The 24,618-nt window shown below is 36.7% G+C and overlaps 1 protein-coding gene across 1 annotated transcript; it reads right to left on the reverse strand.

Annotated features, from left to right (window-relative positions):
* Positions 1-3,834: 3,834 nt before the first annotated feature.
* LOC107003191 (protein THYLAKOID ASSEMBLY 8-like, chloroplastic) lies at positions 3,835-13,708 on the reverse strand. The gene is made up of 3 exons (XM_015201473.1): positions 13,233-13,708; positions 11,905-12,291; positions 3,835-4,700 (listed from the first exon to the last, which is right to left on the reverse strand). Exons 1-3 carry the CDS (start codon positions 13,551-13,553, stop codon positions 4,671-4,673), a joined length of 738 nt encoding a protein of 245 aa, XP_015056959.1. The 5' UTR covers positions 13,554-13,708; the 3' UTR covers positions 3,835-4,670.
* Between the last annotated feature and the right edge of the window lie 10,910 nt (positions 13,709-24,618).

A 24,618-nucleotide genomic window follows, 5' to 3' on the forward strand; every position in this document is an offset into this window, starting at 1 on the left:
GAAAGGTCAAAAAGACCCCTGGGAAGGTTGCTGTCGGGCCTCACGACGGCCAGGACTGACGGTCCGTCGTGCGCCCGACTCCCCTTTGTTGGGTCCGTCGTGAGGGCCTGTTCGACAGGCCTTTACTAAAATGGGCATAACTTTTTACTCGGAGGTCTGATTTTAGCAAGGTCGGTGGCTATGGAAAGATAATTCAATTATATATCTGTGGGTAGGTCATGGGAGACCTAATTCATTTTGTTATAATAGTTATGATAATTTTAAGTTGACCCAACTGCATTTGCCCTTAACTGGCTGCAAATTTTCCACCTACGGACCGTAGGTCCACCTACGAACCATGCTGGTCATCCATAGCTCTTGGCAGAGAGTGGTTGAAGGGAGTCTTGATCGACGGTCACGGACTAAGGATTGTCGTTTGACCTACGGACTGTAAGTCCGTCCGTCGTCCAAGACTTAACCAATTTTTCTAGGCTAAAATTTTTGGGAGTTTCTGATCCCATCGACGGTTGTGCAGGACGGACCGTGGTTCAGGCTACGGTCCGTCGATGCCACCGTTGGTAGCACCTGTAGATTTTTCTGAAAAACTAATTTTTGGTCTGTTTTGGCTACGAGGTGTTACACATTTGTAACTCACTTCAAAGTTCATCCGTAACTCTATTTAAAGTTCATCTACGAAATAAATGAACACTTTAATTCATGTAACTTTAAAAAGATGTTTTGTACTATAAATAGGCGATGATTATTTTATTAAAGGATCAATCGAAAATTACAAAAGAAGAAAATAAGAAAGCATTCTCCCATATACTTGTCTATATATTTATTGTCTTAGATAATTTTATATTGCTAATATTTTACAACAGAAATAGAATAAAAGGGAAAAAAATAATTTAAAAAAAGGAAGATGGTCTAAGCCCAAAATTTCATTTTCCAAAGCATTAATTAAAAATGAATAATAGAATAAAAAAAAAAGAATACAAATATAAATAAAAAGAAGGGCAAACTTTCACATATAGTAAACAAAAAAATCATATTGTATGCTATAGCAAAGTTTGCATATTTGCGCTCCATAGCAAACATATAGATGTATAATTCGCTATACATATACAATTGTATAATTCGCTGGCCTATTTCGCTGCAATTGTATAATTCGCTGGCCTATTTCACTGCAATTGTATAATTCGCTGGTCTATTTCGCTTCAATATTTGTATAAAATTTACATTTGTTTACAATTGAATCGAAGTAAAATATTTGTATATTGTATAATTATACGTGTATAGGAAGAAAATATATATTTTTGCATGTATATATACAATTTTCTCTCGCTTTATAAAAAACAGAAATACAACTTAATTGTATGAGTATATGTTCTTTTTGTTGTGCTTTTCAATTGTATATGTATATATGTGTAATATGTATATAATAATAAAATTTGTATTGGTTGAATTTGTATATGTATGAGAAAATTCATGAGTTTTTTCTTTCGTTTTTAATATACGGCTATATGCTTGAAGCAGACGCCATTTAATTGTATAATCCCACCAGTTTTGTAACAGTAGCCGAAGAAGCAATCATTTTCTTGTCATTTTGCTCGGAGAAGTTGCTATAGCAAATTATATAAAACAATAGCTGCGGATTGAAAATAAAGTAAACTATAGTCATAACATTTAATTTGAATTAATAATTTGCTATTATATATAATTTTTCCTAAAAAGAATGTGCCTAATAATTTTTAACAAAAATAAATTAAAAAGAAATAATGGAATAAAAGGAAAAAAAAATAGTAATGAAAAAAGAAGAAGAAGGTCTAAGCTCAAAATTTTCATTTTCCACCGCATTAATTAAAAAAGAGGAATAAAATATTGACATAGATACAATTCTTGAACCACTTATTCATTGAGCCAAGCCTATCCATTGTTTTCAAAGGGTTCATTTTATTAAATGTAAAAATAAAATCAGAATTTAACGTTATATATATAGTGTAATTTTTTGATTAGGGAATTCGTGTGAATATTTTCTTAAATTTGACAAAAGTTAGTTGATTTTTCAAAACATTTTACTCAACCAAACATGAGAAATTTCAAAAATCAAACACCCTTAATCTTCTATATTCATATGTTGCTTAGCAAATTAAATTATATGCTTTAAATAAGTTACAAATGTTTGATAAAATTGTTGCCATTTGGGACTTTCTCAGGAAAAACTAACGGGAAGTTTCATTTTTTTGTTTAATGTGAAAACTTGTGAGCTTTAAATATAGTAAGAGCATGGAATAAATGAAAGGAAAAAAAATAAGAAAAAAGCTAAACAAATGACTTATGAACTTTATCTAAAACGTAACTAATAATTATAATAACGAAAATATCTTAATATATAATAATAATAATAATGGCATTTTTGTAGTAACTAAATTACATAGGATTATTTTGATATTTCAACTTTTTCTTTTTCATTTTAAAGTAATATAACATGTTCAAGTTATACTATTTGAAGCGGCTAAATATTTACTAGTCTGCAACGTGCAAGACTACATAGAATCAGCCTCAATAAATATATGAATTGTATCGATACCTAAACACCTTAACTCTCAATGAACCCTGATGCATAGGTATATTATCTAATCCATCCTAACTTTTATAGTTATGTTATTGTGATATTTCATACCACAAAGAGAAGAAAAGAATTACAGGATTACATATACATAACAATTTTTTATGATGATTCTTTTAATTTCACATATTAGGTTAGTTTTGAAAGAAAATGTGTCCATCATGATGTTGAGAAACTAAGCTCCTCAAATGGTTTATGCAATGAGACAATTGATTTGTAGAGGCTTTGACGAGAATGTCATACATGCAGAAAAAACACATGTCAATATGCTACAAACCAGATGTTTACTCCAACAATACAACTATAACTACCTCCTTTCCCGTTTTAAACAGATACTGCTTACAACTAGAAGTGTGTGGTGAAGAACAGCGTATATGAATTATACTATTTGAAGTGGCTAAATATTTACTAGGCTGCAGCGTGCAAGAGGACAGAGAATCGACCTCAGTAACGCCCAATGGACTCCATCGCATAGGTACGTTGTCTAATCCATCCTTACTTTTAAGTTATCTTATTGTGATACTTCATAGCACAAAAGAAAAGAAAAGAATTACGCAATTACATATTCATAACAATTGATGATTCTTTACTTTTATACAGTAGGTTTGTTTCGAAAGAGAATGCGTCCATCATGCTGCTGAGAAAACCAGAGCCCTCAAATGGTTTATGCAATGGGACATGATTGATTTGTAGAGGCTTTGACGAGAATGTCATATATGCAAAAAAAATACAACAGGTCAATATGCCACAAACCTGATGTTTACTCCAAAAATACAACTATCAACCCTCGCGAAAATGAAGGATATCCTTTCATATTTATTCGAAAACAATTTCCAATACGTCTATGTATTTGCAATGATGATAAATAAAGCTAAAGGTCAAACGATATCGAATGTATGAGTATACCTATCACAAGATGCTTTATCGCATTACAAATATCTATGCCAACAAAAAAAAAAAGCGCAGGTCATGACTGAACAACCAAATTGATGCACCGAGACATACATAAGAAATACTTCTACAAGAAAATGTTAGGTGAAATTTGATAATAGCAAAATTATAAGAGATCAAACAAGAAAAAACATACACCACACATGTAGCTAATGAAAATTATATATATTGAATGAATTCTTAGGTTTGGTGAAAGAGGAAACGATATGAAAAGCACTAGACAGCTATCGCAGAAGACATTACTTTTGTGTATGTAAAGTTATTCAAATACAGGGTACACTAAATTTCAAATATTAAAAGAGAACATACAGTTTATGACACGACATAACTAAGAGGACAAACTATTAATTCATGCACAATTACTTACTAACAACTTGCCTAATAACAATTTAAGAATATGACTTCACCACTACATGCCCAACAAGCAAGAAGGCAATAGATTGTCCATTCACTTGGTATGGCGTAGTGCAATATTAAATACATATTGATATGTTGAAAGCCTAAAATATACATAAAAAATAAAATATCTCGTGTATAGGGATCTCAAGATTTAACCTACACGTGCAACACACGTGCAGTGAATCTAGTTCACATACAAGCACAAACTATTACTAAGTTGTGAAGAACCCTCCAAATTCTTGTATGATATTCCAATATTGCTAAATTTGAATGGATTTATGGTCTTTGTCATATCAAATGCAGTAGCATTATCAGCTCAATCGTTTCCATCATTATGTTCTTGTCCATTCCGACATCTCGCCATGCTGAAGATGATTTTCTTGAGTCATTGTCTGCCAAGTTATTGGTTGGACTCACGAGGTTGTTGGTCTCCATACTTGGCTTTTGCAACAACCTTCTTTTTTACTCTAGTAATCATGCAGATTGGGAGCCAAAGTTCATTGCTGCTTGTGTTGGTGTTTCTGTAGCTTTTTAAAGAGTCAAGACTGACAAATCCTTTCTATACAGGAGTAGGAATGCAAGTATTGACAAACTAGTGACTACATGCGGATCAACAATAGCCTACCGTGCTCTTGCTTTCCAATAGTTTATACGTCTCCAAATGCCACAAAAGGGGTAATACTCGTAAGCTTTTGTATATCATTTCAAGAATTCAGACAAGGTCGATCGATCTGCGCTTGAACTAGGGACAGGAAATAGAAAGTAAAGTCAGCTTCAATCAGATAAAGTACATCAAAGTAACAATTTTGAAAGGAAATTTTCAATTTCAAGTTACTGGATTGATGCAGCAGCACACTACGTCTTTCACATTTGTAGGGCGAGTGCTCAACTTGGTCTTTATTTCCATTTACATTTCTCTTACCGTTATTCCAGACTTCTCAAACTTCAGGTGAAGGCACATCAAACGAGAAAACAAGGAACTTCTATCTAGTTTAACAAAAACTAAATAGTTATCTCTTTAAGTTTTGAAATTCCCAAACCTCCTCTCTCAGTCATTCCCAAAACCTCTCTTTCTGAAACCCTACGGGGACTGGTGCAGAGAAGACTGGACTGAAAGGGAGGGAAAGAAACCTGGGCGGAGCTTGGTTAGGGAGTGCAACATGTCAAGCTAGGGAGGAGAGTGAGTGTGGTTAGAAAACTGCTTCTTAAGGGAAACAAATTTAGAGGGTAAAGTGGGAACAAACTAGCACTTTGTTGATATAATGTGATTTAGCAGCACCATAAAAAGGAATTGTAGGGGAGGTCCCTCTAGAGACCTACTGAACTATGAAGTTTCAATATTTTTCAAATAAAAAATAGAGGTACATTCACTATCGTTAAACTAGAATATGTTTTTCAAATGAGAAGGGAGGTCCATTCTGCATAGTTAAACTAGAATTGAGATACTAGTATTACTGCCAAACATGACGTTCCAGGCACATTAGAAATTATTAATTATCATCAATTCAAACTGATGGATTCTATGACAAATCACTTTGAACAACAAAATTTCCACCTTAAAGGACTGCTCTCTCTCCTTATCTAAAAGAAAGAAATAAAAAAGAGGAATGCTCTTTCTAAGATCTGCCTAACTATCAGATGTTCAAATTCTTCATGTTCCTAACGCCCCTGCAAAAGGTACAAATATTGTGCAAGGCAATTTCAAGTTCTACTAGAGAAGCAGCAGTTTACCATTGTAAACTGTGCCTCAATAAGTTGAGGTCAGTTTGTGGGATGAGGTGAGGAACACTCAAAAGAAAAGAGTGATGAATGGAAGAAAGACCAAATTTTGGACGGATGAATGGCATGAAAAAGGCAACTTGGAAGCTTTATATCGGTATATCGATATTTTCAATCTAGCATTGTTCCAACAGAGATCCATAGCAGAGCTATGGACACGACAGGGGTGGAACTTTGCCTTTAGGAGGCAGCTAAATGACTAGGAAATTATGAGAGTTGCTGAATTCCTTAACGCAGTAAACACCTTTAATGGGCTTCAGATTGGAGAGGATAAATTATGGTGGAGTGGTAACAACAAACGGGTATTCAAAGTTAACAAAGCTTACAGGATGATGGATCAACCTAGTAATCACGATCTAAACTGGCCATGGAAGCAAATTTGGAAAAATAGGATACCTTACAAAATATCCTGTTTCATCTGGTTATTGGCCAAAGAAGCAGCTTTGACTCAGGACAATGTGATGAAGAAAGGGATAACCTTATGCTCAAGATGTTTTCTTTGCAAGGAAACATATGAGACAGTGAACCATTTGTTTCTACACTGCACTTACACTCTTAAGCTATAGAGAATATCTCTAAGTCCCAAAGGTATTTCCTAAACCATCACCATGCCCAGGATAGTCTCAGAGCTGGGAGGATGCAGGAGTACATGCTAAAGGTTAAAATAAACTGCATTATGTTGTTATGTTTTTGGTGTAACCAGGTATACTCAAATGAAATGTCTCTATAGTTGATGTTCTAGACTCAATTTAGGTTCAGGGCAGTGAAATTTGCATTACATATGTATATAAGGTTTCAGTACAACCCCTGTACTGGTTGTGATATAATACCAAGTTATCAAGTTCAAAAAAAGCAGAGTTGAGGTCAGTTATATGAATCATCTATATCTATTGTCTTCTATTCTAACACATAATATTCCAATACTCAATAAATTAAAGGGTTTTTGAATCCTGCACTTGTCCTTATGCTACATAAGAATCTCAAAACTAACTGAAGACACTTTTGCACTATTCCCGACGTTGTCATTGCCTATATATCCTTTGTGACCAACTATATATATTGCTCTCACTTAAGTTCGCATAAAGTGAGCATAGCATCCTAGAGATTTAACAATTGTATCACTAAAGGGTATTTGGCATTATTATATGTGTTTGATTAGTCTTACATGACAATATCTGATGACATGATTACTTGTATTATATGCTGTACAAGCCAATTGATTTTAGTTGATATTGTTATACAGTTCCTGAGGACCATGTATGTTGGTCTAATAAATCCCGAGTATCCATAAAGGACCATGTGATTCGGTTTAATAGATTATTTGGAATACACAGGGCCCATAGATTTAAATAATCAGTCTAAAGGGCTTGACCCTGAGGGCCTACGGTTGAATGCGATTAACTTGTACCTACTCTCTACATATCCTACTTGATGTTTCATTGAAGTACTGGAAAATATATACTTTTATGTTGTTGCTTCCATGCATTATTTTACAGAGGGTTGATGATCTTGATGGGCTTTAGGCTCACCCTTTTTAATTATATGTTCTCTGTAGATCCTTCCACTAGTTCGATTATTGGTCAACTGTGATAATGTGAGAAATATTGGAGAAGAATATTATTGAATTGTGTCTCTATATTATTCATTGAGACCCTATTTATAGATACTATATAAGACTCCTATATCAACTAGGACACTAAATTACAGTCATTTTTCAAGTACGATTCTATATACTATTCATATTCATACTCTTATTCTAACACTCCCCCTCAAGTTGATACATACACGTCATATATACTGAGCTTGTTACAGATGTGATTAATAGGAGCAGTGAGGTACTTGGTGAAAATCCTCACTTGGTGAAGATATCTGTAAGAAAAATGCTAAGGGAAACTGGTTTAAAGTATGTAGGTCATCTCAAAATCAAGAGATTGATAAATCTTGAACAAGAAAGTCATCGAAAAGCAGTCCAGAACAAGCTCACGCACCGAAGGGTGGTCAGATCTCGTCGAAGGTGATGATCTCCTGGGCGGCGCGTGGTAGGTTGATCCACAGCGAAGCCGGTTGTGGTTTGGTCACAGGGAGACATTTTACCTCTGAGATGTGTTGGTTTATGCACAACAATGACGAAAAGTGAAATTACGTAATTCATATATGAGGAGTCACCGAAAAGACGCATGATGCTACGCAACACTGATTTGAGAAAGTAGTACGCAAAGATGCACGGTACTACACAAATCAGATAAGTAGTCACCGAAAAGATGCACAGCGCTACACCAGATTGATACACGGTGCTACACAGATATGAGAAAGTAGTCACCGAAAAGATAAGTGATGCTATGCAAATCGGATATGACAAAGTAGGTTACGGAAAAAATGCACGGTGATACGCAAATCGAAAAGATGCATGGTTCTACACAAATTAGATCTAAAACGCCACCGGAAAGAAGCAGGGTGCTACTTTCTGTCCAAGATGCTTCTCAAAAATCAGCCATTCTAAGCATGACTATTTTTATGCATATAGTATTGACCGAACTTTTGCTAACATAATCATTGGCCATACGAGCAGCTATACGAGTTATAACCGCCCGCCGACTACGGGAGCTCTTTTTTATTCTCTACCAGAATCGTAGAGGCTTTGATACCATATAAGAAATCTTGGAGAAGAATATTATTGAATTGTCTCTACATTATTATATTCAGACTCTATTTATAGACGCTACATTACTACATTAGACTCATTTTTCAACTAGGACACTACATTTCAATCCCTTTCCAAGTAGAACTCTATATACTATTTTTGTTCCTACTGCTATTCTAACATATAGTGCTCAAGACCTTATCAGAGTTCACCTAAGGTGAGAACCCACAACAGTAGTGTTGGCACTTCAAGCTAGTTTTTTTTTTTTTTTAAAGACAAGGGAAGCCCGCAGCCGCTACCCTTTGGATGGGCACAGGGTAAACCCCGCCTCCTATGCAATAGCTAGCAAATCACATAGGATAGTTAACCTACGGCAAGCCTGGTGCGACAAGTTCGACCAAGAAGTCAAACCCCTTGCTTTCGCTGGCAAGGGATTTCGAACTTGAGACCTCCAATATAGAAGTCCCAAGCCCAAACCACTGGGCCACCCTGAAGGCTCACTTCAAGCTAGCTATTTCATTTTGTTTAATTTCCCATTGTAACCCAAGCTATGTAATCAGAGTCTAAGCAGCGCTCCTTGACTTTTTATTTTAAGATATTAATGACTTACGTAGCTTTTCATCAAAATTGTTAGACTTTATTACTTTGCATTTCAAATATTCTGCTCAACTTTGAAAATGAGTTGTGGTGGCAAAGGACGGGGTTTGGTTGGGGGTAGTGGTTCTTAAGGTGCCATTCATAGCCAACAGATTTGGATCTTGAGGAACTTGTTATTAGTGCTTAGGCTTTAGATTCTTGTGAGTCAAGGAGCAAAGTCCTGGTACTCTTATTTATAGAAGATATGTTGTTGAAAATATCTATAAACATGAGGATGCAAGGGATTCTTTCTTCCTTTTTGTCTCATGCGATAGATTTAGAAGTAAGCTCTAATCCTTGAATGTCTTTATGACATATGGTGAATACGAGATAGTCCCTGGAGAATCAAATGAGGAACCACCAGTGCAGGCTATGCCTAGGGAAAGTAAGCTCGAGTGCTCAGACTACTCAACCTAGAACCACAACTGCTAAGGTTACCGGAGGTAGGCCCCCAATGTTGGTTGAGCTAGACCAACACAACCTGTGATTCTTAAGGCACAGGATATTCCCGTACAGATCACAGTTCTTAGTCCTGCCATTCCTCTTCCAGTTAATGTAGTATGTGAGAGTGCGACCCATGTAGCTCAGACTCTTTACAAATGCCGGAGGGCGTGTGTCGAATCCTCCAAAAATAATGCATTTCTAGAGGATCCGACACAGGTGCATCAATATTTTTGGAGTGACCCAGCAACAGTGTGAGAATATTGAACGTTTGGAATCTTATTCTCCTAGACCAATTGAGCTGCCAGTGCCACCAGCTGTTACATGCTACTTTTGGTGCTCAGAGTCCTACTGTATTCCTTAGAACAGTAGCCTAACACCCTAACCTAGCAACTGAGACTGCAATCCTAGTTCCTATTATGGCTTCCCAACCTATGATACAGATGGGCGGAGAGGGGCCTTTCTACTATTGTTGGAGATGATATGGTGAGGAAGATGGAGTCTTTCTGAAATTCTTCCTCCCAGAGTTTGATAACACTTCAGCCACTACTACGGCTCTGAAGTTTATAAAGAAGCATAATAAGATACCTTTACCATGGGTATTAGAGACACACATGGAATAGCCTGTACTACTTTTCCACTATTTGGTATAGCCGAGTCTTGGTGGGTCTCCTATCAGAGAGGCAGGCCAGCTGGATCTCCACAGCTCACTTGGAGTGAGTTTTTGACCTTGTTCATGGAGAAGTTCATTACTTAGAGTCAGCATGATAAGAGGTAGTGCTAGTTTGAGCAAATAGAGCAAGGAGGTATGACTATGGTTGAGTATGATGCTATTTTAACTAATTTGTCTCACTATACACTTGATTCCTACTTGTTGATGAGTTACGTTACCGTATCCGAGTTATGTTAGTGATTGAAAGCCACAATAGTACATATTTGGATGTTGGGATGTTGCCACCCGAGTAGATGCAATGCAGATTCATGAGGATGCTGAGAGAAATAGGAAGAGGGCTCGTCATCTTGTACCTACTAAGAGTGCTCTAAATGAGGGCAGGGGTGGTCATATTCAAGATTCTTCTAGATCAGTCCAGTTAGCTGTACTTCCTCTTTTAGCACTCCATCTCATCAGGGGCAATAGTAGCATTAGAGAAGTGGTGGTTCATCAACCCACACTTGCAGGTCCTATAGCAAGGTACGTTATGGTCAATGTAAGAAGATGGGAGGCAAAGAGTGTTTTACTTGAAGTGAGTTGGGATATTATGCTAGATATTTCTCGGGGGGGTGATACAGCTAAGACTTCAACATGACCACATGGTTCTTCAGCTACTGTTCGGACCCCAGTTCAGTAAGCCAGGACTAATAAGCTACTCATGTATTAGCAGATAGGGAGCTCAGGTAGAGGGGACCTCCCCTGTGTTTAGATAGGTCAAACAAGATGCAGATGCATCCAATGCAGTGGTTACAGGTATAATTTCCATATGTTCTCATTATACTTTCGCACTTATAGGTACGGGATCTACTTATTTGTATACAACATCAGACCCCATGTAATCCCACGCATGGGGCCTGGGGGTTTACTTATTAATATGTATCACTATATTTTGCTTCGTACTTGGGTAGCGATCTTCTTATACTTGATGTTCCATTTGCTGTCTTGACCCCAATGGGGGAGTCCGTTAGAGTAGACAGGGTCTATCGCAATTGTGCAATTTCCGTTGAGAGGGTAAACAATGCATTCGATCTTATGATCCTAGAGATGATGTAACAGATTAATCAAGGGAAAACAGATGTTAAACTAAAATAAGTCAAAAGTAATAATTGGGGAAACCCCAACTTATTGCTTTTGGCTTAAAAGCACTTTACTTAAAAGTTACTCTGATATTTGTCAAACACTCTAAAATACTGAAAAAAACTTGAGAGCAGTTTTTAAGCCCTCCAAACAGGCTCTAGACAGCCTCCTATGTTGCTCAGACTCTTCAAAAAGGTCAACGGGTGCGAGTCGGATTCGCCAAAAGTAGTGTATTTTTGGAGAATCCGGGACAGGTGCGGCATCAAAAGTGGACAGTCCGTGTGCAGCATCAGAAGTGGAGAGTCCGCGCAACTAAGGGCCTCTAGCCACATATCTTAGTGAATAACATCCAGCCCAATCAAAACGAGAACTCTCAAGGGTTACCAGTCAATTTCAATTTTTGTTTGGACCTTATCCTAAGTTTCATCTACCAGAAGAATCATGTATGGGATAACATTTGCCACATAATGCTACCCCCTCCCCCCCTTTTTCATGTGGTGATAGTGTGTTTATAAATGAACATGGATTTCAGCATGACATAAGAAATTAAAAAATATTTTTATCAACAGGAATTAAAAAAAAGAACTTGAGAATTGTCCCAGATCAAGACTTATAGTGCTAAGTAAAAAGAACATATTAAAAAGTCAGGAATCAACTTACATTGGTACTTTCAATCTCTTTTAGAAATTTCTCTGGATAGTCAATATAGTTGGCGCATTCATTCTTTACTCTAACCACAAGTTCTTTCTCTTCAGCCTTTTCAAGGTTCCTTATCAAAATACTCATAGTCAACTTATCCGGGCAGAATCCAGATATCTTCATCAGTTCATACATTTCCATTGCCTTCTCTATGAGATCTACTCTAAAGTATGCCCCAATCAGCTCAGTGTAGGTTCTACTATCTGGATGCAGACCTTCTTTTATCATGTGCACAAATAGTTGTTCAGCCATTTCAATGAATTTGTTTTTGCCCAGCATCATTATCATACTGTTGAACACAGATAAATCTGGTGTGTACCACTCCTCGTTCCTGACAAAGTTGAACACCTGAGGTTTCGGATAAAATGCACATTTAAGATAAAATGAAAAGTATGAAGGGGCAAGGAAGTCATTATGGAAGATCTGTGAATCCCTCCAACTTATATCAAAACTCTCCAAGGTACGCCTCATGCTGATCCAAGTCGAAAGAGATAAATTGAACAAGTATGGTCATCCCTTATTAGGATGTTCGATTAAACTTAGATTGGGGTTATTTGTTAACGTTGTTTACCGGTGGACTAAATTTTCAGGATAGGTAGGAAGAGTAAACACCACTGGAAAGAAAGAGCTATATATAGGTCCCTTTGTCCATATCAAAGTATGGAATTTCAATCAGTCTAGTCTATATCTTCAAAATTCAAATATACAGGGTAAGTGTTCCGGAAAATGTTTTGCAATTTTCCTATGTTTGGTTGATCAAAATGCTTGGAGAACATTTTCTTTGCGAAAATAAGCTCCTTAAAAATTAGGAATATGACTTCCCTAATGGAAGTAGGCAAGTAAGTTGCATAAATGACATTCCAAGTTAATCGTCTCCTTCCCACCCACCCCCATCCAACCCTCACCCCATGACCCTCCCCCCACTCTCCGTCCCTATCCGCCTCCCTAAAGTTTTGCTAAATAACACATAAATACTCTTTTACATTACCAAACATTAGAAAATAAGTAAGAGACCACTTACTTTCCAAGAAAACATTTTCGAGGACATACCAAACACACCCAAAAGGTTTGTCTCGTTCGTGATGACATTTGAAGTTGGATTGTGTTAAAGTTTGAATACTAAACACAATAAATTGAGAAATAATTTCTATCTACGAGCCAATAAAAATCAAATGAGACGCCTTTGGGCAGAAACATATTGCAATTTACGCTATTTTTTGCAATTTATGCTACTTGTTCAATTAAATTGAGTGAGCTGAGCAGAAAAGAAAAGAGAAGTTGAAAAATACCTTTAGAGCCAAGTGAACTTCATTTTGCCTTTGCAATTCATTCAAGGTGTCTAATACATCAGCCTTCAATAACCTACTAAGTTTGTTTTTCAACATCTCCTCTAATTTGTCAGCTGATTTTGCTAATTTCACAGACTGTACAGCTTGTATTGCCTCTGAGGACAAAACCCTTGACCTCCACATAGGTTTTCTTGGTCCATTTCTCAACCCACACACAGTTTTCACATTCTTCTTTGAAAAAAAACTGTTGAGTTGTCTTCTTGAAATTTGAACTTCTTTCAGAAACCCCATTTCACACAATTGAATACTAAGGTTTCCCATTAAGCCCTAAGGTGATCGATATCACCAGGAACTGTTGAGCTCTAGTTAGATATTCTTCAAAATTTCGGAATTTTTTCAGTTCTTGAAAACTACGATATGTGGTAATTATCAACGTAATAATTACATAATATATTATTGTTTGGATGCATGATTGTCTAGACAAATATCAAACTTTATAAATGATATTAAAGTAATAATTACATAATATATTGTTTGGATATATGATTATTTTAGATAAATATTAAACTTTTTAAATTATATTAAAATAATAATTACATAATATGTTGTTTGGATGCGTAATTATTTTAGACAAATATCAAACTTTACAAATATATTAAAATAATAATTACATAATATATTGTTTGGATGCGTGATTATTTTAGACAAATATCAAACTTTATAAATATATTAAAATAACAATTACATAATATATTATTTGGATGTGTGATTGTTTAGACAAATATCAAACTTTATAAATGATCTTAATATAAATATTAAGATATATATATTCTTTTGAAACTATATTAATTAAAAAACATATGTTCTTAATTAATATTATGAAAAAATGATTGATTTCTATTTTACAAATTAGTATATATCAATTGAATTAATAAAAAATATTAAAAGTACAAGAAATCTATAAAATATTATGTCATAAATTATTTTTAAAAAAATTAAGAAAGACAATCTATCAAGTCTAACTTAAAAATAAATGACTTGCAATATTAAGTCTCAAGTTGAGACTTTGTATATTGAGTTTGAAAGGCTTATATTGTTAAGAAAGTGATTTCGGCGCCTTTTGGAGTTACGATCGTCGTAATGAAATTCCAGTGATTCCATCAATCCCATAATATGAAATCTGATAAGCGAGAGTTGTCGATTTTCAATTTAGAGTCTTTTTGAGGAGTTGAGGTCCTAAGTTATGAAGTTGTCGAAATTTAACATTTGTGTTGACTTTGGTCAACATTTGGGGTTCAAATGTTGGATCAAAATTTCAAGCGTTTCATTAGATTCGGGAAATGTTTTTAGGCCTAGGTTATGTCTTGGTTGATTTTTTGAGAGATTTCGACCTTGTTATAACCTTTTTAGGTGTTGAGTTAGTTTTTATGATTTTCACGGATGTCGGATCAAGAGATTCGTATTTTGATCTTTCCATTGAGTCCAGAATGTCAAGTGTAATTGAGGATGATTTAGTCTACATTTCTTTCGTTTTCGCTTGGTTGAAGTCAACTTGTCTTGGTGGTAAACAAGTGTCATCACGTCTACTTTTAGATTGTAACGGATGTATTTGAGAAAAGGGAGATAGTAATAATTTCTATAATTTTTCAAATTGTATGAAATTTGAAAGAATATGGTAAGATAAGTTGTGTATTTAGATATATTTTTTCATATAAATACCTTTACGGTTAATTTTTTGGGTTGTGTATTATTTATACCCTTAAGACTAACAAATGAACTAGATTGTCAATTTGGGCGAACACATTTCGTCTTGTTTATCCATACAGGCTTTGAAATTTGATAGACTAGGTTGGATGGACTCATATTTTTTGTGGGTCAAAAACAACTAGCTGAATCCACCAGCATATTAGCGGGAGGTCGCGCAGATCGAACTATTTTTAAAAAAAATATATTTTTTATAATTTTAAAAAAATATTAACATATATATGACAAGAAATCTTCATTTTCGTCTATAATTTATATGTATTATCAATTAGTTAAATATACAAAAATAATTAAATTTAAGAACTATATATACTATTTAAATGTATACAAAAAATATAATTAGTCTGATAAAAATCATGTAATTAATTTCGAATAGATACAAGTGTTTGAAAATTTTCATGATGGATGCAATTTCTTTGCTTGTGAAACATGTCCACCAATGTTTAATGATGATTCTAATTATACAGTAGTAATATAAATAATGAGTACATCACGTTTGATGAATCTAAATTATATTATTTAAAAGAGAAAACACATAAAATCCCTCTTGAATTTGACAGCAAACTTACTTTAGGATTTTAACTTTATATATAATTATTGTAACACCCAGTAGCCGAAACAGATCAAATTAGTTTTTCAGAAAAATCTGCAGGTGCCACCAACGGTGGCATCGACGGACCGTAGCCTGAACCACGATCCGTCCTGCACAACCGTCGATGGGATCAGAAACTCCCAAAAATTTTAGCCTAGTTAAGGGGAAATGCAGTTGGGTCAACTTAAAATGATCATAACTCTTAGCACAAAATAAATTTGGTCTCTCATGACCTACCCATAGATATATAATTGAATTACCTTTCTATAGCCACCGACCTTGCTAAAATCAGACCTGCGAGTAAAAAGTTATGCCCATTTTAGTAAAGGCATGTCGAACAGGCCCTCACGATGGAACCAACGACGGGGCGTCGGGCGCACGACGGACCGTCAGTCCTGGCCATCGTGAGGCCCGACAGCAACCTTCCCAGGGGTCTTTTTGACCTTTTCCACTCCGTTTAAACCCTAAATTACGTCGTTTTGACCCTAAATCATCAGATTTTAGTCAGTTTAAGCCTAGAAACATAATTAAAACATATCCAAGTGAAATCATTAAATCAAAACTTAGAAAATTAGAAGCAAGAGAGGAGAAAAAAGCTCAAGAACTCTAGTTCAAGAACGCCACAAGCTCCAGCAGTTCCAGCCCCGAAAGTTAAGTATTTTTCCTTGGATTTTATCACCAGGTGGTATGTGGGATTTCACCAGTGGGTTCCTTTTACCTATTGGGTCCTTAGTTTCAGTCAGTTCTTGATTCTCTTACCATGATTAAACCTAGGGTTTCTAGAACTTTGATATAACTTCATGAATTTATTAAATATATGTTCCAAATCAGATTATCATGTTATTACTCAGATTATCGCATTAATTTCAGAACCCTAGCTTTGTATTCTTTAGTTCTTGAATTACACATGCTAGGTCATATATATCAGACACTTCAGATATACATGCATCAGTTATAAATGCATAATTACCAAATTAATTGTTGCATTCTCAGTTTGCATGTTCAGTTTTGAGATATCCAGTATTTACAGAAATTCAGATATAATCAGTTCATTTACAGAATTTATCGGGAGTAGCATAATATCGAGTTGGACTAGGGTTTAGCGAACCCAATAGTCCCAGAACTACTAGCCAAGTAGGTTGTAAGTCCCCTCTGTGGGCAATCAGTTTAATGATCACGCCAGCATGCCTTAATACCTTTGGCAGGGTATATTGGATCCTCTCGATGGGGCGTATACATCGGACTCCACATTTAGCTCGTGTGATTTTATTATCGGTTATTAGTAGCCCCACAGTTCAGTCAGACTCTCTGCATTGACCATTTATCAGTATATTCAGTATTTAGTTTCAGCATGTTATAAATTGGTCATTTCATCCAGTTAGCTCAGAAATCAGCACATCACGTTCAGATTATTATACTTGTTTTTGTGCTTGTTCAGTTATGTTTTATTTCAGCTTTACTCTATCCTACATGCTTAGTACCTTTCAAGTACTGACGCATACGTGCGCTACATCTTCTCGTGATGTAGGTTCAGGTTCTCATCATCCAGATCACGCATAGATCGATTTCCCGATCTCTAGTTCAGTAGATTCAGTGGTGAGTCCTCATTCTCCGAGGACAACAGTCATGAGTTTCATTTCAGTCTTTAGTCATTTAGTTTCAATTTTTGCTAGATTTAGCTGGGGCTTGTCCCAGTATTTCTAGTCTAGTTTAGAGGCTATTTTCAGACATAGTTAGATTCAGCTTGGTATTGAGTTAATATTTCTTTTGTATTAAACTCATTGTTTTCAAATATCTCAGTTATAGAATATGGATATTCCCCATCTTTTCATTTTAAGTATGATTTAGCTTCCGCAACAGTTTATTATCTTTAGTATGCTCATGATCATGCCAGCAGGGTTAGCTTGAGATCACTTGTGGTCCTAGGTTCCGTGTCCGCGTCTCGGGGGTAGCTCGGGGCGTGACAAAACTTGGTATCAGAGTACTAGGTTTAAGTGTCCTAGGATGTCTGAAAAGCCGCACTAAGTAGATTCATTTACATGGGTGTGAAGTGCACCACATCTAATGAGAGGGAGGCTATGAAGTGTTTTAGGAAAAACTTCACTTTCTTGTTACTCTTATCGTGCGTAAGGTATGATCAAATTCCATTCTAACTTGATGTTGTGCGCTTAAGATCATTCCTTCTTGTAGAGCTTAGGCATGGAATGTTAATGCACGCAATGCTAACGCAGTTCCTCTAGTACTAGATAAGGAAGTTCAAATGCAGAGTTTTAGAACGCCAATTCAGCTTTTGGCTCAGAGTATGACCAACCAGAACAAACAGTAGGTTCTAGCACCTGCTAATAGAATTGATCGATCAATGGCAGCCAGAGTTTGTGATTTTGTTAGGATGAATCCGTCTAAGTTTTTAGGGTCGCATGTTGGTAAGGACCCACAGAAGTTCATTGATGAAGTCAAGAAAATATTTTGTGTGATGTCAGTAACTGGTAGTGATAGGTGAGATTGGCATCCTACAAACTCAAGGATGTGACTCACATATGGTTCACTCAGTGGAAAGACAACAGAGATGACTTTGCCTTTTGTAACTCAGTATAGCAGTCCAATTCAGTGTCAGTCCAAAAACTCTCTCAGAACCCTTCTCAGTCTCTACTCCAGTCGGTGACCCAGTTATAGCTAGACGGGTATACAGAAATTGCCCTGTCATAGTCTCTCAGAAAGTCACCGCAGCAGATCTAGTAGAGTTAGAAATGGTAGACTTCGATGTCATTTTAGGCATGGATTGGTTATACTCATGTTATGCCTCAGTCGATTGTAGAACTAGGATTGTTCGTTTTCAGTTTCTAGACGAACCAATCTTAGAATGGAAGGGTAGTAGCCTAGCGCCTATGGGTCGATTTATTTCTTACCTTAAGGCTAGAAAGATGATATCTAAGGGTTATCTCTATCATCTAGTTCGGGCTAAGGATTCTAGCCTTGAAACCCTATCTCTTGAGTCAGTTCCAGTAGTCTTTGAATTTCCAGAAGTATTTACAAAAGATCTTCCCGGGGTTCCTCCCGAAAGGGAAATCGACTTTGGAATTGATCTCCTTCTAGATACCCAGCCTATTTCTATTCCTCCTTATAGAATGGTTCCAACAAAGCTTAAGGAGTTGAAAGAGCAGTTGAAAGACCTTCTAGATAAGGGTTTCATCAGACCTAATATTTCACCATGGGGTGCACCAGTATTGTTCGTAAAGAAAAAAGATGGTTCTCTCAGAATGTGCATTGACTATAGACAGTTGAACAAGGTCACAATCAAGAATAATTATCCCATCCCCAGGATTGATGACTTGTTTGACCAACTTCAGGGTGCTAGTCATTTCTCAAATATTGACCTCAGATTGGGTTATCATCAGCTCAGAGTCAAAGATAGTGACATTCCGAAAATAGCCTTCAGAACTCGGTATGGTCATTATGAATTTGTAGTTATGTCGTTTGGATTAACCAATGCTCCTGCAGCTTTCATGGATTTGATGAACAGAGTGTTCAAACAGTACTTAGACTTATTCATTATCGTCTTCATTGATGATATCCTCATTTACTCTAGGAGTGAGGAAGAACATGCAAGTCATTTGAGAGTTGTTCTGCATACTCTCAAAGATCACCAGTTATTCGCTAAGTTTAGTAAATGTGAGTTTTGGTTGCAATCCGTTGCTTTCCTTGGTCACATTGTATCTAACGAAGGGATCCGCGTAGATTCACAAAAGATAGAAGCAGTGAAACAATGACCCAGACCTACCTCTGCTACAGATATCAGAAGTTTCTTAGGTTTAGCAGGTTATTACAGAAGGTTCGTGGAAGGATTTTCATCCATAAACTCACCATTGACTAGGTTGACTCAGAAGATGGTCAAGTCTCAATGGTCAGATGATTGTGAGAAAAGCTTCGCAGAATTGAAAACTAGGTTGACTACAACTCCTGTCTTGACTCTACCAGAGGGTTCAGATGGTTATGTGATCTATTGCAATGCATCCAAAGTTGACCTTGGTTGTGTGTTAATTCAAAGAGATAAGGTTATATCTTATGCCTCTAGAAAGCTTAAGGTGCATGAGAAGAACTATCCAACTCATGACCTCGAGCTTGCATCAATGGTGTTTGCACTCAAGATATGAAGACACTACTTGTATGGTGTTCATGTAGATGTGTTCACCGATCATAAGAGCCTTCAGTATGTGTTCACCTAGAAAGAGTTGAATCTTCGCCAGAGGAGATGGCTTGAGTTCCTTAAGGATTATGATATGAGTGTGCATTATCCTCCTGGAAAGGCGAATGTAGTGGCCGATGCTCTTAGTATATTATTTATGGGTAGTGTAGCCCATGTTAAGGAAAAAAGAAAGGAGCTAGTGAAGGATGTTCACAGGCTTGCTCGCTTAGGAGTTCGCCTTATGAGCATATCATAAAGCGGTGTAACAGTTAAGAATGGGGCAGAATCATCTTTGGTAGTGGAGGTTAAGGAAAAACAAGAGAGTGATTCGATCTTGCTTGAACTAAAGGGTGCAGTCAACAATCAGAGATGGAGGTTTTCTCCCAAGGGGGAGATGGTGTACTTCGCTACCAAGGTAGATTGTGTGTTCCTGATGTGGGAGAGTTGAGGCAGCATATTCTTGCAGAAGCTCATAACTCCAGGTATTCTATTCACCCAGGTGCCACTAAGATGTACCGCGATCTGCGGGAAGTCTATTGGTGGAATGGCATGAAGAGGGATATAGCAGACTTTGTGAGTAAGTGCCCTAATTGCCAGCAAGTGAAGGTAGAACATCAGAAATCAGGAGGTATGACTCAAGAGATGGATATTCCTACTTGGAAGTGGGATGTGATCAATATGGATTTCATCACAGGGTTACCTCATACTCGCAGACAGCATGGCTCAATTTGGGTGATAGTTGATAGGATGACTAAAACTTCTCGCTTTTTGGCGGTCAAGACTACATATTTGGCAGAGGACTATGCCAAGATTTACCTTACTGAAATTGTGAGGTTGCATGGGGTTCCTTTGTCTATCATCTCAGATAGAGGTCCTCAGTTTACCTCTCATTTTTGGAAGTCATTTCAAAAAGGTCTTGGTACTCAAGTTAACCTTAGTACAACATTTCATCCACTAACGGATGGGCAGGCAGAACGTATCATTCAGACCTTAGAGGATATGTTGAGAGCTTGTGTGATCGATTTCAAAGGTAGTTGGGATGATCACCTTCCTCTTATTGAGTTTTCCTACAATAATAGCTACCATTCCAGCATTCAGAGGGCCCCTTATGAGGCTTTATATGGGCGTAGATGTAGATCTCCTGTTGGTTGGTTTGAAGTAGGTGAAGCAACTTTGATAGGGCCAGATTGAGTCCTTTATGCTATGGAGAAAGTGCAACTCATTAGAGATAGACTTAAGACAGCCCAAAGTCGTCAGAAATCTTATGCAGATGTAAGGAGAAAGGAACTAGAGTTCCAAGTTGATGATTGGGTTTTTCTGAAAGTCTCACCTATGAAAGGGGTGATGAGATTTGGAAAGAAAGGGAAGCTTAGTCCTAGATATGTAGGCCCTTACAAGATCTTGAAAAGGGTTGGCAAGGTGGCATATGAGTTAGAGTTGCCAGCAAAATTAGCAACAGTGCATCCGGTCTTCCACATCTCACTCTTGAGAAGTGCGTGGGTGACCCAACCTCTATAGTGCCATTAGAGAGTGTGGCGGTGAAAGATAGTCTTTCTTATGAGGATGTATCAGTTGAGATTCTTGACCGTCAGGTTAGAAGGTTGAGAAACAAAGAAGTCGCTTCAGTCAAGGTTTTGTGGAGGAGTCAGTCCGTAGAGGGAGCTACTTGGGAAGCAGAAGCAGCCATGAAAACCAAGTATCCTTACCTTTTTCCTTTCGATTCCACTCCAACTTGAGGTAATAGTTCCTCTTCAGTTTTACAGTCATTCATGCGTAAATTCAGTTTTTGAATCATGTTCCCTCAGTTTGTACATTCATTTTTAGCGTAATTGCATGTACTCAGAATTCAATTCAGTGAGAACTCAATTCTTAGTGTTTAGTAGTGGTGTTTGCATCTCTCTCCCTCTATTTCAGCTAGTTTAGTCTTCATTCGAGGACGAATGTTCCCAAAAGGGAGATAATATAACACCCCGTAGCCAAAACAGACCAAAAATTAGTTTTTCAGAAAAAAATCTGCAGGTGCTACCAACGGTGGCATCGACGGACCGTAGCCTGAACCACGGTCCGTCCTGCACAACCATCGATGGGATCAGAAACTCCCAAAAATTTCAGCCTAGTTAAGGGGAAATGCAGTTGGGTCAACTTAAAATGATCATAACTCTTAGCACAAAATTAATTTGGTCTCTCATGACCTACCCATAGATATATAATTGAATTACCTTTCCATATCCACCGACCTTGCTAAAATCAGACCTGCGAGTAAAAAGTTATGCCCATTTTAGTAAAGGCCTGTCAAACAGGCCCTCACGACGGACCCAACGACGGGGCGTCGGGCGCACGACGACCGTCGTCCTGGTCGTCGTGAGGCCCAACAGCAACCTTCCCAGGGGTCTTTTTGACCTTTCACACTCCATTTAAACCCTAATTTACGTCGTTTTGACCTTAAATCATCAGATTTTAGTCTGTTAGCTCAGAAATCAGCAAATCAAGTTCAGATTATTATACTTATTTTTGTGCTTGTTCAGTTATGTTTTATTTCAGCTTTACTCTATCCTACATGCTTAGTACCTTTCAAATACTGATGCATACATGAGCTACATCTTCTCGTGATGTAGGTTCAAGTTCTCAGCATCCAGATCAAGCGTAGATCGATTTTCCGATCTCCAGTTCAGCAGATTCAGTGGTGAGTCCTCATTCTCAGAGGACAACAGTCATGAGTTTCATTTCAGTCTTTAGTCATTTAGTTTCAGTTTTTGCTAGATTTAGCTAGGGCTTGTCCCATTATTCTAGTCTAGTTTAGAGGCTATTTTCAGACATATTTAGATTCAGCTTAGTATTGAGTTAATATTTCTTTTGTATTAAATTCATTGTTTTCAAATATCTCAGTTATAGAATATGGGTATTCCCCATCTTTTCATTTTAAGTATGATTTAGCTTCGCAACAGTTTGTTATCTTTAGTATGCTCATGATCATGCCAGCAGGGTTAGCTTGGGATCACTTGTGGTCCTAGGTTCCGTGTCTGCGTCTCGGGGGTAGCTCGGGGCGTGACAATTATTTACCGTCCTCCAAACCGCCAACCAATTTTATTTCAAGTGAATTAAAATCCACTCGAAGTGTAAAGACATGTCTCACAATGGCAAGTGAATTTCACACGTGTCATGTCATCGAAAAGTCAGTATCACGTCACTGCCACATCAGTGTCATATTGATAATTCTTTAAATTTTGATTTTTTTATTCTTTTTTGGTTTCTTAATTCACAATTATAGAAAGGAAAGAATAAAAAGAAAACTATTCAAGATTATATATAAAAAAGTAAAAAAATCTCAAAAATAATCAACTCCGCGGATTCAAAATTCTCAAGACTATTTTCACTAAAAACATTAAATCTTTAAGGCACATTATCAAAATAAATACATAGTTATAACTAAAAATTTAATTTGAGATAAATCTAAAAAAAAAAACTTTAAGTTCGTTAAATCAATAAACACCTTCATAAGTAGTGATAAGTAAGAATAAGTTGTTGATTTTTTTCGTTGTTCATCTTATCTAAGAATAAGTGAGAATAATTTGAAATTATTCTCATTTAGTGTTGATAATAAATGGGAGTATGAGTATTCCGAAGAAGTAGAAACAAGGGGGAGAAAGAGATTCATCGAAAAAGAAGAAGAAACGGATAAGGTAGGTTGCGACCTGAGCCTACACCCTGGACGTGGCCGGCACTCGAAGACCATTGTTGGTCCCCAAGCGAACCCCTATCCTGTCTAACTACAAGCGGAAGACTAACCATTAAATAGGAAACTTTAGTCTTTAAAACATTTAATAAAATAAATGATTAATACAGAATCTTCAACTACACAGACTATCTATGAAGCCTCTAACTGACAAAGATGGAAGTCTGGACAAGACCCACGACCTCCTAACAAAACTGGAAGATAAATGAAATCTTCCGGAAGCAAGGAGGCTCACCATGGCTAACTCGAACTCTGGAATGTATCAACGAAGCTCTTGTGATGATCTTGAATACCTGTGTCTGCATCATCAAAAAATGCAGGACAAATGGCTGAGTACGTGAAATGTATGAGCATGTAAGGAGAATTTTAAAGCATAACATAAGCTTGATACTTCAATAAAAGATGGAAACATACTTACCTCTTCTCAAACTTGAAACTCAAGGAATACTCAAGAATAAAATACTCAACTCAGATATTAAATACTGAACTCAAAGATATGATACTCGACTATAGATACTCAACTCAATATACTTAACTTTTGATACTTAACTGAACTCATTTCAATATAAAGCAGTTTAGAACAAATACAATATAAAGAAAAGTTGTTTAAAAAAACATGATGTTAACTCAAGACAATAATATCATAAAAACATATCATGCTCCCTCTCAAAGTCTACTAGTGCAATGCATGAACAAAATCTCATACCCCCATTCATACTAAGCAAATTCCCTTGAGGAATCATGTAATTAATATTGTGGGAGTTTCTCTAACCGACAACCATCACTTTGAGCCTAACTAATGGTAAAACGTATTACCTCACATTGCAAGAGGACCATCCTACACCTTGCCATCGGTATAGGACCTTACTCAACTTAGTGGATCCACTAGCTCTCCTAACGTAATCATCTAAAAAGTATGACCCATCAATTCCCATGGTGGCTACATGATTTACATGGAGACTTGAGTTAATATAAACTCTCATCCCCACATCGGTTCTCAATACTACTCCCAAAATGTTAGCTCATTATTTAATTGAAACTTTCTTTTCAATTGGGTTGAGATAATTTGTTGAACCCTTCAGCTTTAAGAAGCTCCTCTTGGAATCAATGTTCC

Source organism: Solanum pennellii, chromosome 11 (genome assembly GCF_001406875.1).
Source record: "Solanum pennellii chromosome 11, SPENNV200".
Taxonomy (NCBI): Eukaryota; Viridiplantae; Streptophyta; class Magnoliopsida; order Solanales; family Solanaceae; genus Solanum; species Solanum pennellii.

Excerpts from the sequence above, each read along its gene's own strand:
- LOC107003191 (XM_015201473.1), bottom strand. The coding sequence starts at position 13,553 with ATGGGAAACCTTAGTATTCAATTGTGTGAAATGGGGTTTCTGAAAGAA. Across the intron at positions 12,292-13,232 it reads AAGTTCACTTGGCTCTAAAG|GTGTTCAACTTTGTCAGGAA; the intron begins GTATTTTTCAAC and ends CCGAAACCTCAG. Across the intron at positions 4,701-11,904 it reads AAGAGATTGAAAGTACCAAT|TTCAAGCGCAGATCGATCGA; the intron begins GTAAGTTGATTC and ends TCCTGTCCCTAG.